The 13,692-nt window shown below is 39.3% G+C and overlaps 1 protein-coding gene across 1 annotated transcript; it reads right to left on the reverse strand.

Moving 5' to 3' along the window:
* Positions 1-9,699: 9,699 nt before the first annotated feature.
* LOC128117437 (UDP-glucuronosyltransferase 1A8-like) lies at positions 9,700-10,581 on the reverse strand. The gene has a single exon (XM_052749327.1). The coding sequence runs from the start codon at positions 10,579-10,581 to the stop codon at positions 9,700-9,702; it is 882 nt and encodes a 293-aa protein (XP_052605287.1).
* Positions 10,582-13,692: the final 3,111 nt, after the last annotated feature.

Consider the following 13,692-nt stretch of genomic DNA (forward strand, 5'->3'; position numbering starts at 1 on the left):
CTGGATACTTATCTTGGGCTGCTACCACACTAGGAGCTGCCTTGAAACCCACTTCAGCTTCTACTGTTCTACAAAGAAGCAGTCATCTTCACATTTGGATTTTCACTGTTGGCAAATTTGGTGAGTCAATTAAGATATCTTAAAGGGAGAAATTAGTTAAAAGAGATTTTTCCCACATTAAAAAATGGGAAACATCTTTACAATGGAAAGTGTTTGGTCTCTTTTTGATAACACATTAGGCGGTCTGAAATGGAACAATTAAATGAGAGGATAATTAATGTTGATGGGATAGATGTAGTGTCAATTATAAATATTATTTGTTTGATCATTTCTGTTTTATCATTTAAAAAGTTGGTTAATGTGAGTGCCAAGAGAAAAGTTTTAGAAAAACTTGCTAAAACAGATCATAGAGAAGTTCAGACCCAGACAAAAGAATTTAAAGGTGAACCAATCTCAGCATTGCATTATAAGGTTACAGAAAAACAGCCTAAAGATTTCAAACAGCCAACCTTAATCTATCCAGTAACCTTACAGGAACTGCCAAATGCTCAAGGCTGTGTACAAGCTGATTGGACTCCTGTGCAAATATTAGATTTGAGGAGATTCAAGGAAGCTACAGTTTCATATGGTATACATTCTCCATTTGAAAAGCAGATGTTAAACTCATGGTCAACTTTTAATAGAATTATTCCAGGAGTGGGGAGAACAAGGGAATCCGTGGCTGATATGTAGAACTGAATTGTATTGCAAAATAAAAAAAAAAAAAAAGAATTATTCCTCAAGACTGGAAAGTTTTGGTTACAGCTGTCCTAGAACCTGGTCTATAGCTACAATGGAGGACCTGGTAGAAAGAGGAGGCTAAGACCATAGAATAATGATGTAGGGCTGGAGGTATGGAAATTTCCCAAGATCAACTTCTTGGAGAAGGCAATTATGCTGATATATAAAGACAATCTTTATATGATGACCACACCCTAATTTTATGCTTAATGGCCGCTCTGAATGTGGTGATATTGTGTTCCCCAAAATATTGTGCACCTTAATAAACTTATCTGGAGTCAGAGAACAGAACAGCCACTAGATATAGAGGCCAGAAAATGGTGGCACATATGCCTTTAATCCTAGCATTCCAGAGGCAGAGATCCATCTGGATCTCTGTGAGTTCAAAGCCACACTGGAAACAGCTAAGCATGGTAGCAAGAGCCTTTAATCCCAGGAAGTGATGGCAGAAAGCAGAAAGGTATATAAGGTGTGAAAACCAGGAACTAGGGTTGGTTAAGCTTTTAGGCTTTGGAGCAGCAGTTCAACTAAGATTCGTTCTGGATGAGGAAACAGGATCAGCAGAAGAATTGGCAAGGTGAGGTGCCTGTGTTCTGCTTCTCTGATCTTCCAGCTTTGACCCCAATACCTGGCTCCAGGTTTGTTTTTATTAATAAGACCTTTTAAAATTCACATTACATCTGAATTCTTGGGACAGAATTGAAGAAGTAGGAAAGAAAATTGAGTCACTTACAAAAGTTATACAGGGCCCAAAAGAAACCTTTATGGATTCTTTACAAAGGCTGTCTTCAGCAATAAATATAATGATACCAAATTCAGAAGCTAGACAGATAATAATTGAATCTCTGGCTCTTGAAAATGTTAATACACAATGCAAAAGGATAATTAAGCCATTAAAGGAAAGATCAAGCACCCTTGGAGTAATGGACTCAAGATACAATTAACATTGAATCTCATGACCATGATGATACTTGGATAGGAGAGGTGATTTCCAGAGGTTTGAAGAAAAATAATAATGTCAAGTGTTTCAAATGTTGTAAACAAAAAGGAGACTATAAACAGGGCATTCCTAGAAATAATGTTTTTTTCAAGGAACAATGGCAACAGAATGCCCCTCACTTCTGGAATAAGCAGAAAGTATGGTAAAGTCAAACACTGGACTAATGAATGTAGATCAACAAGAGACAGACAAAATAGTCCTTTGCCATTGGGAAACTCATTGAGGAACCTCTCAAAGACTTCCATGACAAATTCAGTTCAGTCTTTTCCTGGCATCATAGAAAAAAAGAAACCCTTCCCAGAGCAATTAAAGAACCTAATGTCTATTGTTAAAAAAATACAGCTTTGGATGATAGAAGAGCTATAAATAAATTCAGGAGAAACCATAAATCAAAATGGGTAGAGATTAGATTTGGAAACTCCCCAAAGTTAGGGTTAGGAAAGGGTTTTGTTTTTGTCTTTCAGGAGAATGAAGGCTAAGGAATCTGAAGAACACTAGACTAATGAGACATCTGAAGAAAAAGGACAAATCATCCAGAAAAAAAAAATGACCCAGGAGAAAGAGCCTTTGGTATATCATATATATTAGCCTATTGGTATATCATATATCTAACAGGAAAAATTTCCTTAAGTCTTCCTAAATGTTTGTTTCTGCTGTTCTCTACAGACACATAACACAAATGGTCTGTATGTAGTCCCAGTTCAATTAAAAATTAAAGCTGTCTTTGGAGTTGGAGTGTGGCTCTCTTCTCTAAAATCAAGCACGCTTGTTAAAAGAAAATGCAAAAATCTCTGTTTCATGTCAGAAGAGCCACCTGATATGGGACAGAAGAATACCCAAAATTAAGAGACTATTCTATTACCACTGATCTCATAATTTTTTGGTTTTATTTTGACTCTAAACTTTTCTTAAGGTATGAATTTCATATCAAAATTTATGATATATATATTAAACTTTTGTCATGATATTAATGGTCATATAGAGTACTAACTAACCCTAGAAAAAAAGACTTCATCTAGCTTCCTGTACATGATTTCAGGTTTGAGTCTCTTATCAGTTTTTTGCAGGGAACCATGACCATGCCTAACAGCAAATTTGAAGTCTCCAAAAAGATGATGGGGCACCACAATGATGATTTCATCAGGACAATGCTAATACCAATAAGCTGACAAACACCACCTAAAGATCAGCTTTGGACTACAAACTGCTCAGGACAATTTTGAGATGGATAGCTGAGATGATCCAGCCTCACGGACTACTTGAGCAAGAACTTGAGACAAGCCCTGCATTTTTGCATTATGTAGAGACTAGACAACAGATGATACAGTTATGTCTCCCAAGACTTGACAATTAACCCAAAATTTTTCTTTTCAGGATCCCCTAAAGATGCCTTCACCCCAGACATCAGGAAGTAATTGTAAGAACACCACACACACATTCCCAAGAGGTGAGGTGGTTCATTTTTGGCCATTCTACAGGTTATGGATAATTGTCATTGTTTAGGATGGTTAGGTACAAGTTGTTAACTGTTAATGGCTAGGAAAAAAAGGCTAAACAAAGGAGATTAGATTCAGGGTTCTTGTTTGAAATAAAAAGAAAAAAGAGGATAAAGATAAGAGGTAGATTATTGAATATACTCTGAAAAATATATAAGTGATAGGATAAAGGGTAGATTATTGAATCTACTCTGAAAAGAAAAAAGAGGAGGACAAGGATATAATAAAATAAAATGGTAGATTATTGAATCTATGTTTAGAGTTTTAAATATGTTAATTGGATTGGATTTTTGTATATTGTAAACAAATTATGTATGTATATTGATACAAATTTGAGATTGATTTTGTTAGAAAATCCTGAACATATATTTCTAATCTTGTTCAAGGTTTTGTACCTATACAGCTCATTTAACAATGTAATGCAAATTGCTAGTCCTTGAAAGTTATTATTACCAACTAATTAGGATATAAGAAATGCAAGGTGGCCGGGCGGCAGTGGTGCATGCCTTTAATCCCAGCACTCAGGAGGCAGAGCCAGGAGGATCTCTGTGAGTTTGAGGCCAGCCTGGTCTATAGAGTGAGATCCAGGACAGGTACCAAAACTATGCAGAGAAAGAGAAACCAAAAAAAGAAGAAAAGGAAAGAAAGAAAGAAAGAAAGAAAGAAAGAAAGAAAGAAAGAAAGAAAGAAAGAAAGAAAGGAAGGAAGGAAGGAAGGAAGGAAGGAAGGAAGGAAGGAAGGAAGGAAGAAAGGAAGGCAGGAAAGCAAGTTAATAGTCATTGCAATCAAACTTATATTCATACTAGGTATGTTTTCAAGGACAAACAGAAATATATTTTAGATAGACAGGTCATCTTCAAACACTTCAAAGATCTGCAGAATATAGCATTTAAGATGTTTTAATAACATAGTTTTTTTTTTTATGACAATGAGATAGGTCTGCTCCTGGCAGCACCAATTTACTTCAGAGAAGATGATGGGCATTGAAGAAACTCCTTTTGGAGTTTACTTTCATTGTGGCAAAAATTAGCCACAGGGCAAGAAAACGCCTGTGCCTCGACTGCTGACATTATGCTGTCAAAAATGGACAAGCAGGACACAAAAGAAGGGACTGTCAATCCTTTCCAAGACAAGGTAGGAAGGCTCTTTAGAAAATCCTGCTTCACAGATGAATCTGTCAGATATGCTAGGCCAGTAGGCTGAAGATGTATGCCCCAATGTTGCAGAGAAACCTCGGGTGACTGTCCAGGCAGCCAGCTGTTTCTGTCATTTCTCACATTTTTTGGAAGGTGATTGTTTGCACATCCTTACTCAGTTAATATTATTTCCTTCTCAGGTCTCTGAGGGAGTTGAAGATTAGATAGCTGTAGTTATAGTTTTCCTTGTTAATAATTTCAGAAAATGACTCACTAAAGAGGTGTAAAGTGTGTAAGTTTAAAAGACATCAAAAGATAGTTTTTGGTTGGTAATACAAGTTAGGATAGAAAGTGAATTAGGAACATTTTGGACTCACCAAAATAAGATAAATAATGGACTACTTTCTCTGAATTTGTCAAACGTTAATGGATTGGACATTATTAATGTAATTGTTGACTGTATATATTGTATAGAGTTATTGTACTTATTGTACATAGTTTTTCTTATATTAGTTATAAACTTCTTTTATATTTTAGACAAAAAGGGGGGAAATGTGGTGATATATTGTATATCCCAATAAAGATTGCCTTGGGATCAAAGGACAAAGCCAATCACTATAATGAACATAGAGGTGAGGCAATGATAGCACACACCTTTAATCCTAGCATTTGGAGGGAGATCCATCCAGATCTCTGGGAGTGCAAGGCCACAATGGGAACAGAGCTAGGCATGGTGGCATGCACCTTTAATCCTAGCACTAGGAAGGAGGTAAGATGGCAGGGCGTAGATAGGTATATAAGGCGTAAGTAAATAGGAAGTCTCTCTCTTGAGGCTGAGGACTTTGTAGAGATAAGGATGTGGCTGGGTGTTCTAGTTCTCTGATCTTTCAGCTTTGACCCCAATATCAGGCTCTGGGATTTTTTAGTTACTAAGACTGTTTAGCAATTCGTGTTACAGTTAGAGAAAGCATACTGATCTCCTGAGATTTCCGGGTGAAAAGATGATGTCATAGAGAAAGCATACTGATATCTTGAGTTTTCCACTGAGTGTTAGCAACAACCTTGATCTCACAATCAAAACCCTCCAAAGCAAGAGAAGCTGAGTGACTGTTCCCCATATAATACAGTCTCTTGGTTGACGTTTCTTTTGCTGTGAAGAGACACCACAACCATGGAAACTCTTATAAAGAAAACATTTAATAGGGGTGGCTTACAGTTTCAGAGGGTTAGTCCATTATCATCATGGCTGGGCATGGCAGCACACAGGTAGACATGGTACTGAAGAAGTTCTACAACTTGATCAGCAGGAAACAGGATGTGAACAGACACTGGGATTGGCTTAAGCATAGGAGACCTCAAAGCCCAGTCCCACAGTGACACACTTCCTCCAACAAAGCCACACCTACTCCAGCAAGGCCACAACTTCCCATTTGACCACTCCCTTTGTGGGCCATTTACTTTCAAACCACCACATTCAGTGATCTTCCCCCATTGCCCTCCCACTTCTGACACCAACACCACTAATTCAAGGCCTCTGTGTTACAGTTCATACAAAACAGATTTCATGGTGAACCAGTGGCTCCCATCCACAGGAAACACCAACATCCTACCTGCCTGGACAAAGCCAGAGGCCAGCAGCACACACACACACACACACACACACACACACACACACACACACACACTCACACAGAGGAAGGGAGGCTGGAATAACCCGCAGGGCTGACAGGACAAGCCTATCTCAGAGCAATCCTGCCAGTCAGGCTCTTCCTCTCTACTAACACAGCAGGGAAGGTACAGGAACCAAGGCTACCTCAGTGGAGACAGGTATTTACATATTCAAAGGTGAAGTTACACTCACTGTCAATGATTCATCCAGAAGAATAATTAGTGAAATGGTTTTACTGACTGCCTAGTTGTCTGTTTTCCAGAAAAGAAAAGCTTGTAACCTTTGTCTTGGGAAGATCACGCCCTCTATCCGCCCTCTATCACAGTGCCAGATTCCAAACACAGTCATCAAGTTATGTGCTTGAATTTGAGAATTCAGAAAAATGAAGAAACTGTCCATAAAGAGTCTCTGCCTCTGTAATGTGCTTGCTTGTTTGCACATCATAACGTGGACTAAGGAGGGTGGGTGGAGAGAAGGGAAAGTTAGTTGGTAGGGAGAAGATATGAATGCTAGAGATGGTCACAGGAAAGCAGATCCCTCACTAAAGGACACCTTGTGTAGGGAAGGGCTGGTGCAGAGCCAAACCAACTCTGAGTTGCTCCTGTGGCTATGGAAACTCCATGGAGTCACCATTGCTGTATGATTTAATTAAACCTGTGTAATGAAATCTCCAGGGAAACTCCTCGGTGTTGTGTTATAACCATCATCAAAGTCCCCAGGTATGCCCTAACACTGCACACATATACATGCCTAGATACACACAGTTTCTCATCAGTGTTTCCTTCTCAACACACAGGTTTTCCTCCACCCATAACATCTATTCCCTGGCAGCACACTGTGTGTGAAACCTGGCTGCCATATGAAAAAATAGGGTAGACACAAACAAGGTCATAGGGTTGTTTTCATTTTAGATGTGTGGTTGTGCTGTTTATAAGTTCTCTATCAAGAGGCCTGCATGACCACATATGTGTTTGTATGTGGTTTGCGTGGTGTGTGGGAATTAGTGTGTTGTGTGTGAGACTGAGGGTAGTGGTGGTGCTGTGTGTGTGTGTGTGTGTGTGTGTGTGTGTGTGTGTGTGTGCATGTGTTTGTGTGTGACTAAGTTTGTGGTATGTGAATGAATGTGACACATGTGCAGGTATATGACCTAACAATTCAACTCTTTGCTGGTGAGATTACAGAACAAGAAAGTATTTAAGAACAGTCAGCACAGTCTTGTTCACAAAAGTAAAAGTTGGTAAACAAGTAAATATCACTAATGATCACTGAATATGAGGACAATCAGTGAAAATACTGTAACGTTATCTGCCATGGTCCATGGCATATTGTAGCAGATGACATTAATAACTCATATGACAACCCACCAGATGAATAACTCTCTGAGGGAGGAACCTGTTTCAAGCAAGGTTTACAAGACCACTAACTCTGAAAACTGGTTCCTTCTGTCTGTAATTTCACATGAGCAAAACCAGCTGTGGAATCTCCCTATTACTGTGCATTTTTATGTAATGTGTACATGTAATCTAGTGATTACATCTTGACCTTTATAGACATTTATTCTATGGACTGTCTGAAGATGATTTCTTAAGCTGTATAATTTTGATGAATAGAAATAATACTAGGAGATTTTTCATAACTCAGGATAACATTGGAAAATTACAATATTCTCAGCTACAAAGACAGATTTTTTATACAATTAGCTGATTTAAGACCTCAGAGCAAATTCGAAGTAGACTATTTGCCCCTGCAAATTGATTGCAAAAGGTCAGATTCCCAGGTGTCTGGCTGTTGAGCCAAGGTCAGACATAAAGCAACTTTGGTACCAGTTCCCTGCTTGCTGAATTCAGGCTGATAACCTTAAAGACATATCTCCCCACACAAAATCTTTCAGCAATTGACTCTCTGTACGAACTCCAAATCTCAGTTTCATGATACAAGAGTCAAGGTTCAACCAACCAACTATTTCTGTTTAGGTCCTGGGGTTCTTTTAAGGTCACTGTCCCTCAGGAAAGTGCGGAGCACTCGAGCACTGCATGCCTCCTGCCCCTCCTGGCCACATCAGCTGCTCAGTCAGTCATCATAACGTTCCAAGTCTTAAAGTCTAAACGAGACAAGGGGCTACAAATTGGTACATCAAACCATCACCCCATGTTCTAGTATCTACGACATGGAAATGTACTCTGCAAGCTACCAAAAGAGAAAAGGAAACACAAACCCAACCACAAATCCTTTGACCTACAATCTGTCTTGCCTGCAAAACACACCAGGGCAATGGAGGCACAAACCGATGTCTGATTTGAATTAAGGCCCACATCATGAATGGAACCCATACCTGACACTGATTGGGTGACCAAGAACCAGAGTCTATAAGTCCATGCAGCTAGGATAAAACCAAATACTCCTTTCTTAAGGGGGAAAGTAACAATTAAATGACTCATAATGATATTCTGCTACACTCATGGATCAGTGCTTTAGTCAGCCATCATCAGAGATGCTTTGCCAGGGGCCTCGTGCAACAGATGGGAACAAGTACAGAGACACACAGAAAGACATTACATAGAGAGACCTTGGAGCACACAGCTCTAAATGAGTTGTCTCCCTCAAATCCCTCCCCTCAGAGCTCAGGACACCCCAAGGAAGAGAGGCAGAAGGAGTTGGAGTGGCAGAGGAAGAAGGGATGGAGGACACCCTGAGAACAAGGTCCTCTAAAACAACTCAGCAATGCTTATAGGAACTCACGGAGACTGAAGCTGTATGCACAGGGCCTGCATGGGTCTGCACCAGGCTCTCTGAATATACACCATAGCTTTCCGTTTTAGTACTTTTATGGGACTCCTGAATGTGTTAACAAGTGACATCACTTCATGATCTTCTTTTTCTGTTGGCTATCTTGTCCAGTTTTGGTATGGTGCTTTTTCTTTTATTTTTGTTAGAAAAAAACAAATGCACCTTCCTTGTATATCAATAATTGTTGCAACTTGGAAAAACTGCATGTGCACTCCTACAGAGCAGCCGACAAATAATGAGGCCTGCTTCATGGCTTGATGTGTTTGTTAAACATCTCCAAAAAGCAGTAAAATGTAGCTTGAAGTCTTTTTGTCTCTTTGTATCAACTTTTTAAATTAGCATACAAAGTATTAAGTGGCATTATGGCTTTTTTCAGACATTTTGTCTTTTCTGTTCACCCCTCTTACTCTAGCCAGCCTTACACTCCATATGTTCTCTTCCTACCCTCGAATATTCTCCTCTGTTTTCATGTGACATGTCTATCAGGACCATTTTGTTCCTCCTCAGCAAAGTTTTCTTTGTCCCTTCTCCTTTCTAATGTAATGATCCTGACCTACACACACAAATAGGAAGGCACACATACATATATGGTTACACCTACATACATATTTAAATTTAGATTGTATCTTGGAATGTATATGCAACTATGACACAGGTGTACACAGACATATCAATAGGGAACATATATAGAACTGTTTCCTAATTAGTGAATTGGTACAAAACAATTCTATAACCCAGGAAAAAATTACATATTACATATGCAGTGATACCAAAGGTATATCACAACTCAGTAAAGAATATTCTTTTAATGGCCTAAACCCAGGCCTCTCTTCATGTGCTAAAGAAGAGACAACATACCTTCAAAAGTGGCTTTCTTTGTTGGCAGTTGACCCCACCAATGAAGACCATGTTGGGCATCACAGGTCTGGGGAAATCTAACACAAAGTCTGTGCATAACAACCAAATAGACACTTGGCTGAAAAGGTCATCCATAGTCACTGGGGTCTGGAGAACTTCAGAGGCAATTTTTATTGCAGTTTTGAAAATATAGTTGCAAAATGCCCACTCTTCAATGTAGAGAACAAGGTTCAACACTCTCTCCATGAAAGTCATGGTGTCTGCGAATTTTGAGAAGAATCTCGTAACATAAGACAGTGGACTGGGGCACTGTGTGCCCGCTTCAAGATGGTGGCAAAGGAAATACCTTGAAAAGACCACTGAAGGGAGTGACAAATACTTGGTCACAGTTAAGCCACACACATCAAAAGGATCCAGAAACACAGCATCAAAAGAACTCTGCTTCAAGTACTCCACTAACTTCTTGTCATTAAACAAACTCCTACAGTGTGAAGATATTAATTCAGAAAACACTTTGCCTGAGCTTGTTTTTAAATAAAGCCACCTTTGTTTTGGAGTTATCCATTGAGAGTCAGAAAAATACTTGAACTTATGATCAAATTCCTCCAGAGTGTGAGAAGTTGAGTACATCTTCACTGTCAAATTCAGGGATTTTCCCAATTGCCAACTCACCTCTGGCACAACTGCCACCACCTCATGCCCTCTGTGGATGAGTTTCTCCACAACCATCTGCATGGTGAACCAGTGGCTCCCATCCATGGGCACCACCAGCAGCCTGCCTGCCTGGGCAAAGCCAGAGGCCAGCAGCAGACACACACACAGAGGAAGGGAGGCTGGGAGATCTGCAGGAGCCATGGGAGAAGCGGAACCAGGGACAGTCCAGCGGATGAGACCCCAAGCTCCTCTAATAGAGCTGACTGAGTAGAAGACAGTGGACATCTCAGTGGACACATGTATTTGTATGTTTCCAAGTGAGGTTAAATTCAGTGCTAATGATTTACTCAAGAGAGAAATAATTAATGAACCTCCTTGGGTGAAATGACTACTTTTGTGCCTTCCAGATTAAAAAAACATTTATGACTTTTTTTCAGAAAGATCATGGCCTCTGTTGCAGACCCAGTTTTGAAGAGTTATCAAACAATATGTTTTGATTTTAAATTCAGAAAAATTAAGAAGCTGCCTATAAGGATCCTCTACATTCATCACATGCTCATTTATACTTTGTAAGTTTGGAAACTAAGGGAGACATAAGCACATCCTGCACCCATTGGGATCAAGTAAGGCCCCATCTCCTTACTGGGCAGACCAGGTCCCTGGGCCCTAGGCCCCAGTGGCACTACCTGTGCCCCTCCCCTAAGCCTTTGGAGCCCCAGAGACCAGCCAGCTACCTCTACCCCCGCCCCCTCACCAAGAAAACAGCCCCCTGTGACACCAGTGAAAACCAGAGACATAAGCTCACTCTGCACTGATTGGGAACAGATTGGACCAAGAGCCCGGATGAGACCAAGAGCTCCCATTAGACCAAGAGTATCAACCGGACCAAAAGAGGCTCCCTCAGACACAGACAGCACTTGCACAGAGTGGAGAAAGAGATGAGTAGACGCCAGTGCAAAAATACAGTCAACAACATAAAGACCAATACGGCACCGTCAGAAACTAGTGGTGCTACATCAAGACCTGAACATCCCAAAGCAGAAGAAGCAGAAGAAATAGACCTTAAAAATGACTTTAAGAAGATGATAGAAGCTTTTAAAAAGGAAATGAAAACTACCATTAAAGAATTCGAAGAAAAGACAAACAAAAAATTGGAAGAAATCAATAAATCCCTCAAAGAAAGTCAAGAAAAAGCAATTAAAGAGGTGAATAAAAAAGTCCAAGATTTGAAACTGAAATAGACACAAACTGAGGGAAGACTGGAAATGGAAATGGAAAATCTGAGTAAATGAACAGGAACTACAGATGCAAGCATAACCAACAGAATGCAAGGGATGGAAGAGAGAATCCCTGGTGTTGAAGATACAATAGAGGAAATAGATTCATCAGTCAAAGAAAACACTAAAGCCAAAAAAAAGTTAACACAAAACGTCCAGGAAATTTGTGACACCATGAAAAGACCAAACCTATGAATAATAGAGATAGAGGAAGGAGAAGAATACCAACTCAAAGGCACAGAAAATATATTCAACAAAATCATAGAAGAAAACTTTCCCAACTTAAAGAAGGAAATGCCTATGAAGGTACAAGAAGCTTACAGAACACCAAATAGACTGGAACCAAAAAAAAAAAAACCCTTTCCACATAATAATCAAACCATTAAACACAGAGAATAAAAAAAAATAAGAGCTGCAAAGGAAAAAAAGCCAAGTAACATATAAAGGCAGACCTATCAGAAGTCAGACACCTAACTTCTCAATGGAGACTCAGAAAGCCAGAAGGTCCTGGGCAGATGTTATGCAGACACTAAGAGACCATTGATGCCAACCCAGACTATTATGTCCAGCAAAACTTCCAATTGCCATAGATGGAATAAACAAAATATTCCATGTTAAAACCAGATTTAAAAAATACCTGCCGGGCAGTGGTGGCGCACGCCTTTAATCCCAGTACTCGGGAGGCAGAGGCAGGCGGATCTCTGTGAGTTCGAGGCCAGCCTGGTCTATAGCGCGAGATCCAGGAAAGGTGCAAAGCTACACAGAGAAACCCTGTCTCAAAAAACCAAAAAAAAATATATATATATACCTGTCCACAAATCCAGCCCTACAGAAAGCACTAGAAGGAAAAATGCGACCGAAGGAAGTTAGATACAACCATGAAAATACAGGCAATAGATAATCCAACACCAACAAATACCAAAGAAGAGAAACATGCAACACTACCAACAAAAAATAACAGGAATTAATAATCACTGGTTATTAATATCCATTAATATCAATGGTCTCAATTCACCTATAAAAAGACACAGGCTGACAGAATGAATACGAGAACAGAATCCATCTTTCTGCTGCATACAAGAAACACACCTCAACTTTAAAGACAGACACTACCTCAGAGTAAAAGGCTGTGAAAAGGCTTTCCAAGCAAATGTGCTTAAGAAGCAAGCTGGTGTGGCTATCCTAATATCTAATAAAATAGACTTCAAACTAAAATCAATTGAAAGAAATTGGGAAGGACATTACATACTTATCACAGGAAAAATCTACCAACAAAAAGTCTCAATTCTGAACATGTATGCCCCAATACAAGGGCACCCACATTTGTAAAAGAAACATTACTAAAAACTTAAATTGCACATCAAACCCCACACACTAGTAGTGGGAGATTTCAACACCCCACTCTCACCACTGGACAGATCTGCCAGACTGAAACTTAACAGAGAAATGAGGGACCTAACAGAAGTTATGACTCAAATGGACTTAATAGATATCGACAGAACATTCCACCCTAACACAAAAGAATATACCTTCTCCTTAGCACCCCATGGAACCTTCTCTAAAACTGACCACATGCTCTATCACAAAGCAAATCTCAACAGATACAAAAAAATTGGAACAACCTCCTGTATTTTATTGAACCACTATTCCTTAAAGTTAAATTTCAACAACAACAAAATTTACAGAAAGCCTACAATCTCATGGAAACTGAACAATGCCCAAATGAATCAAGGAAGAAATAAGGAAAGAAACTAAAGATTTCCTAGAATTCAATGAAATGAAAGTACAACACACCCAAACTTATGGGACACTATGAAAGCAGTGCTAAGAGAAAAATTCATAGCACTAAATTCCCACATAAAGAAATTGGAGAAATCTCATGCTAGTGACTTAACAACACACCTGAAAGCTCTAAAACAAAAAGAAACAATCTCACCCAGGAAGAATTGATGCCAGGAAATAATCAAATTGAGGGCTGAAATCAATGAAATAGAAACAAAGAGAACACTACAAAGAATCAATAAAACAAAGAATT

Source organism: Peromyscus californicus, unplaced genomic scaffold (genome assembly GCF_007827085.1).
Source record: "Peromyscus californicus insignis strain IS unplaced genomic scaffold, ASM782708v3 Scaffold_21__1_contigs__length_65335640, whole genome shotgun sequence".
Classification (NCBI taxonomy): Eukaryota; Metazoa; Chordata; class Mammalia; order Rodentia; family Cricetidae; genus Peromyscus; species Peromyscus californicus.

Bases quoted from the DNA above. Each gene is read 5' to 3' on its own strand.
- LOC128117437 (XM_052749327.1), bottom strand. From the start codon at position 10,581: ATGGCTCCTGCAGATCTCCCAGCCTCCCTTCCTCTGTGTGTGTGTCTG.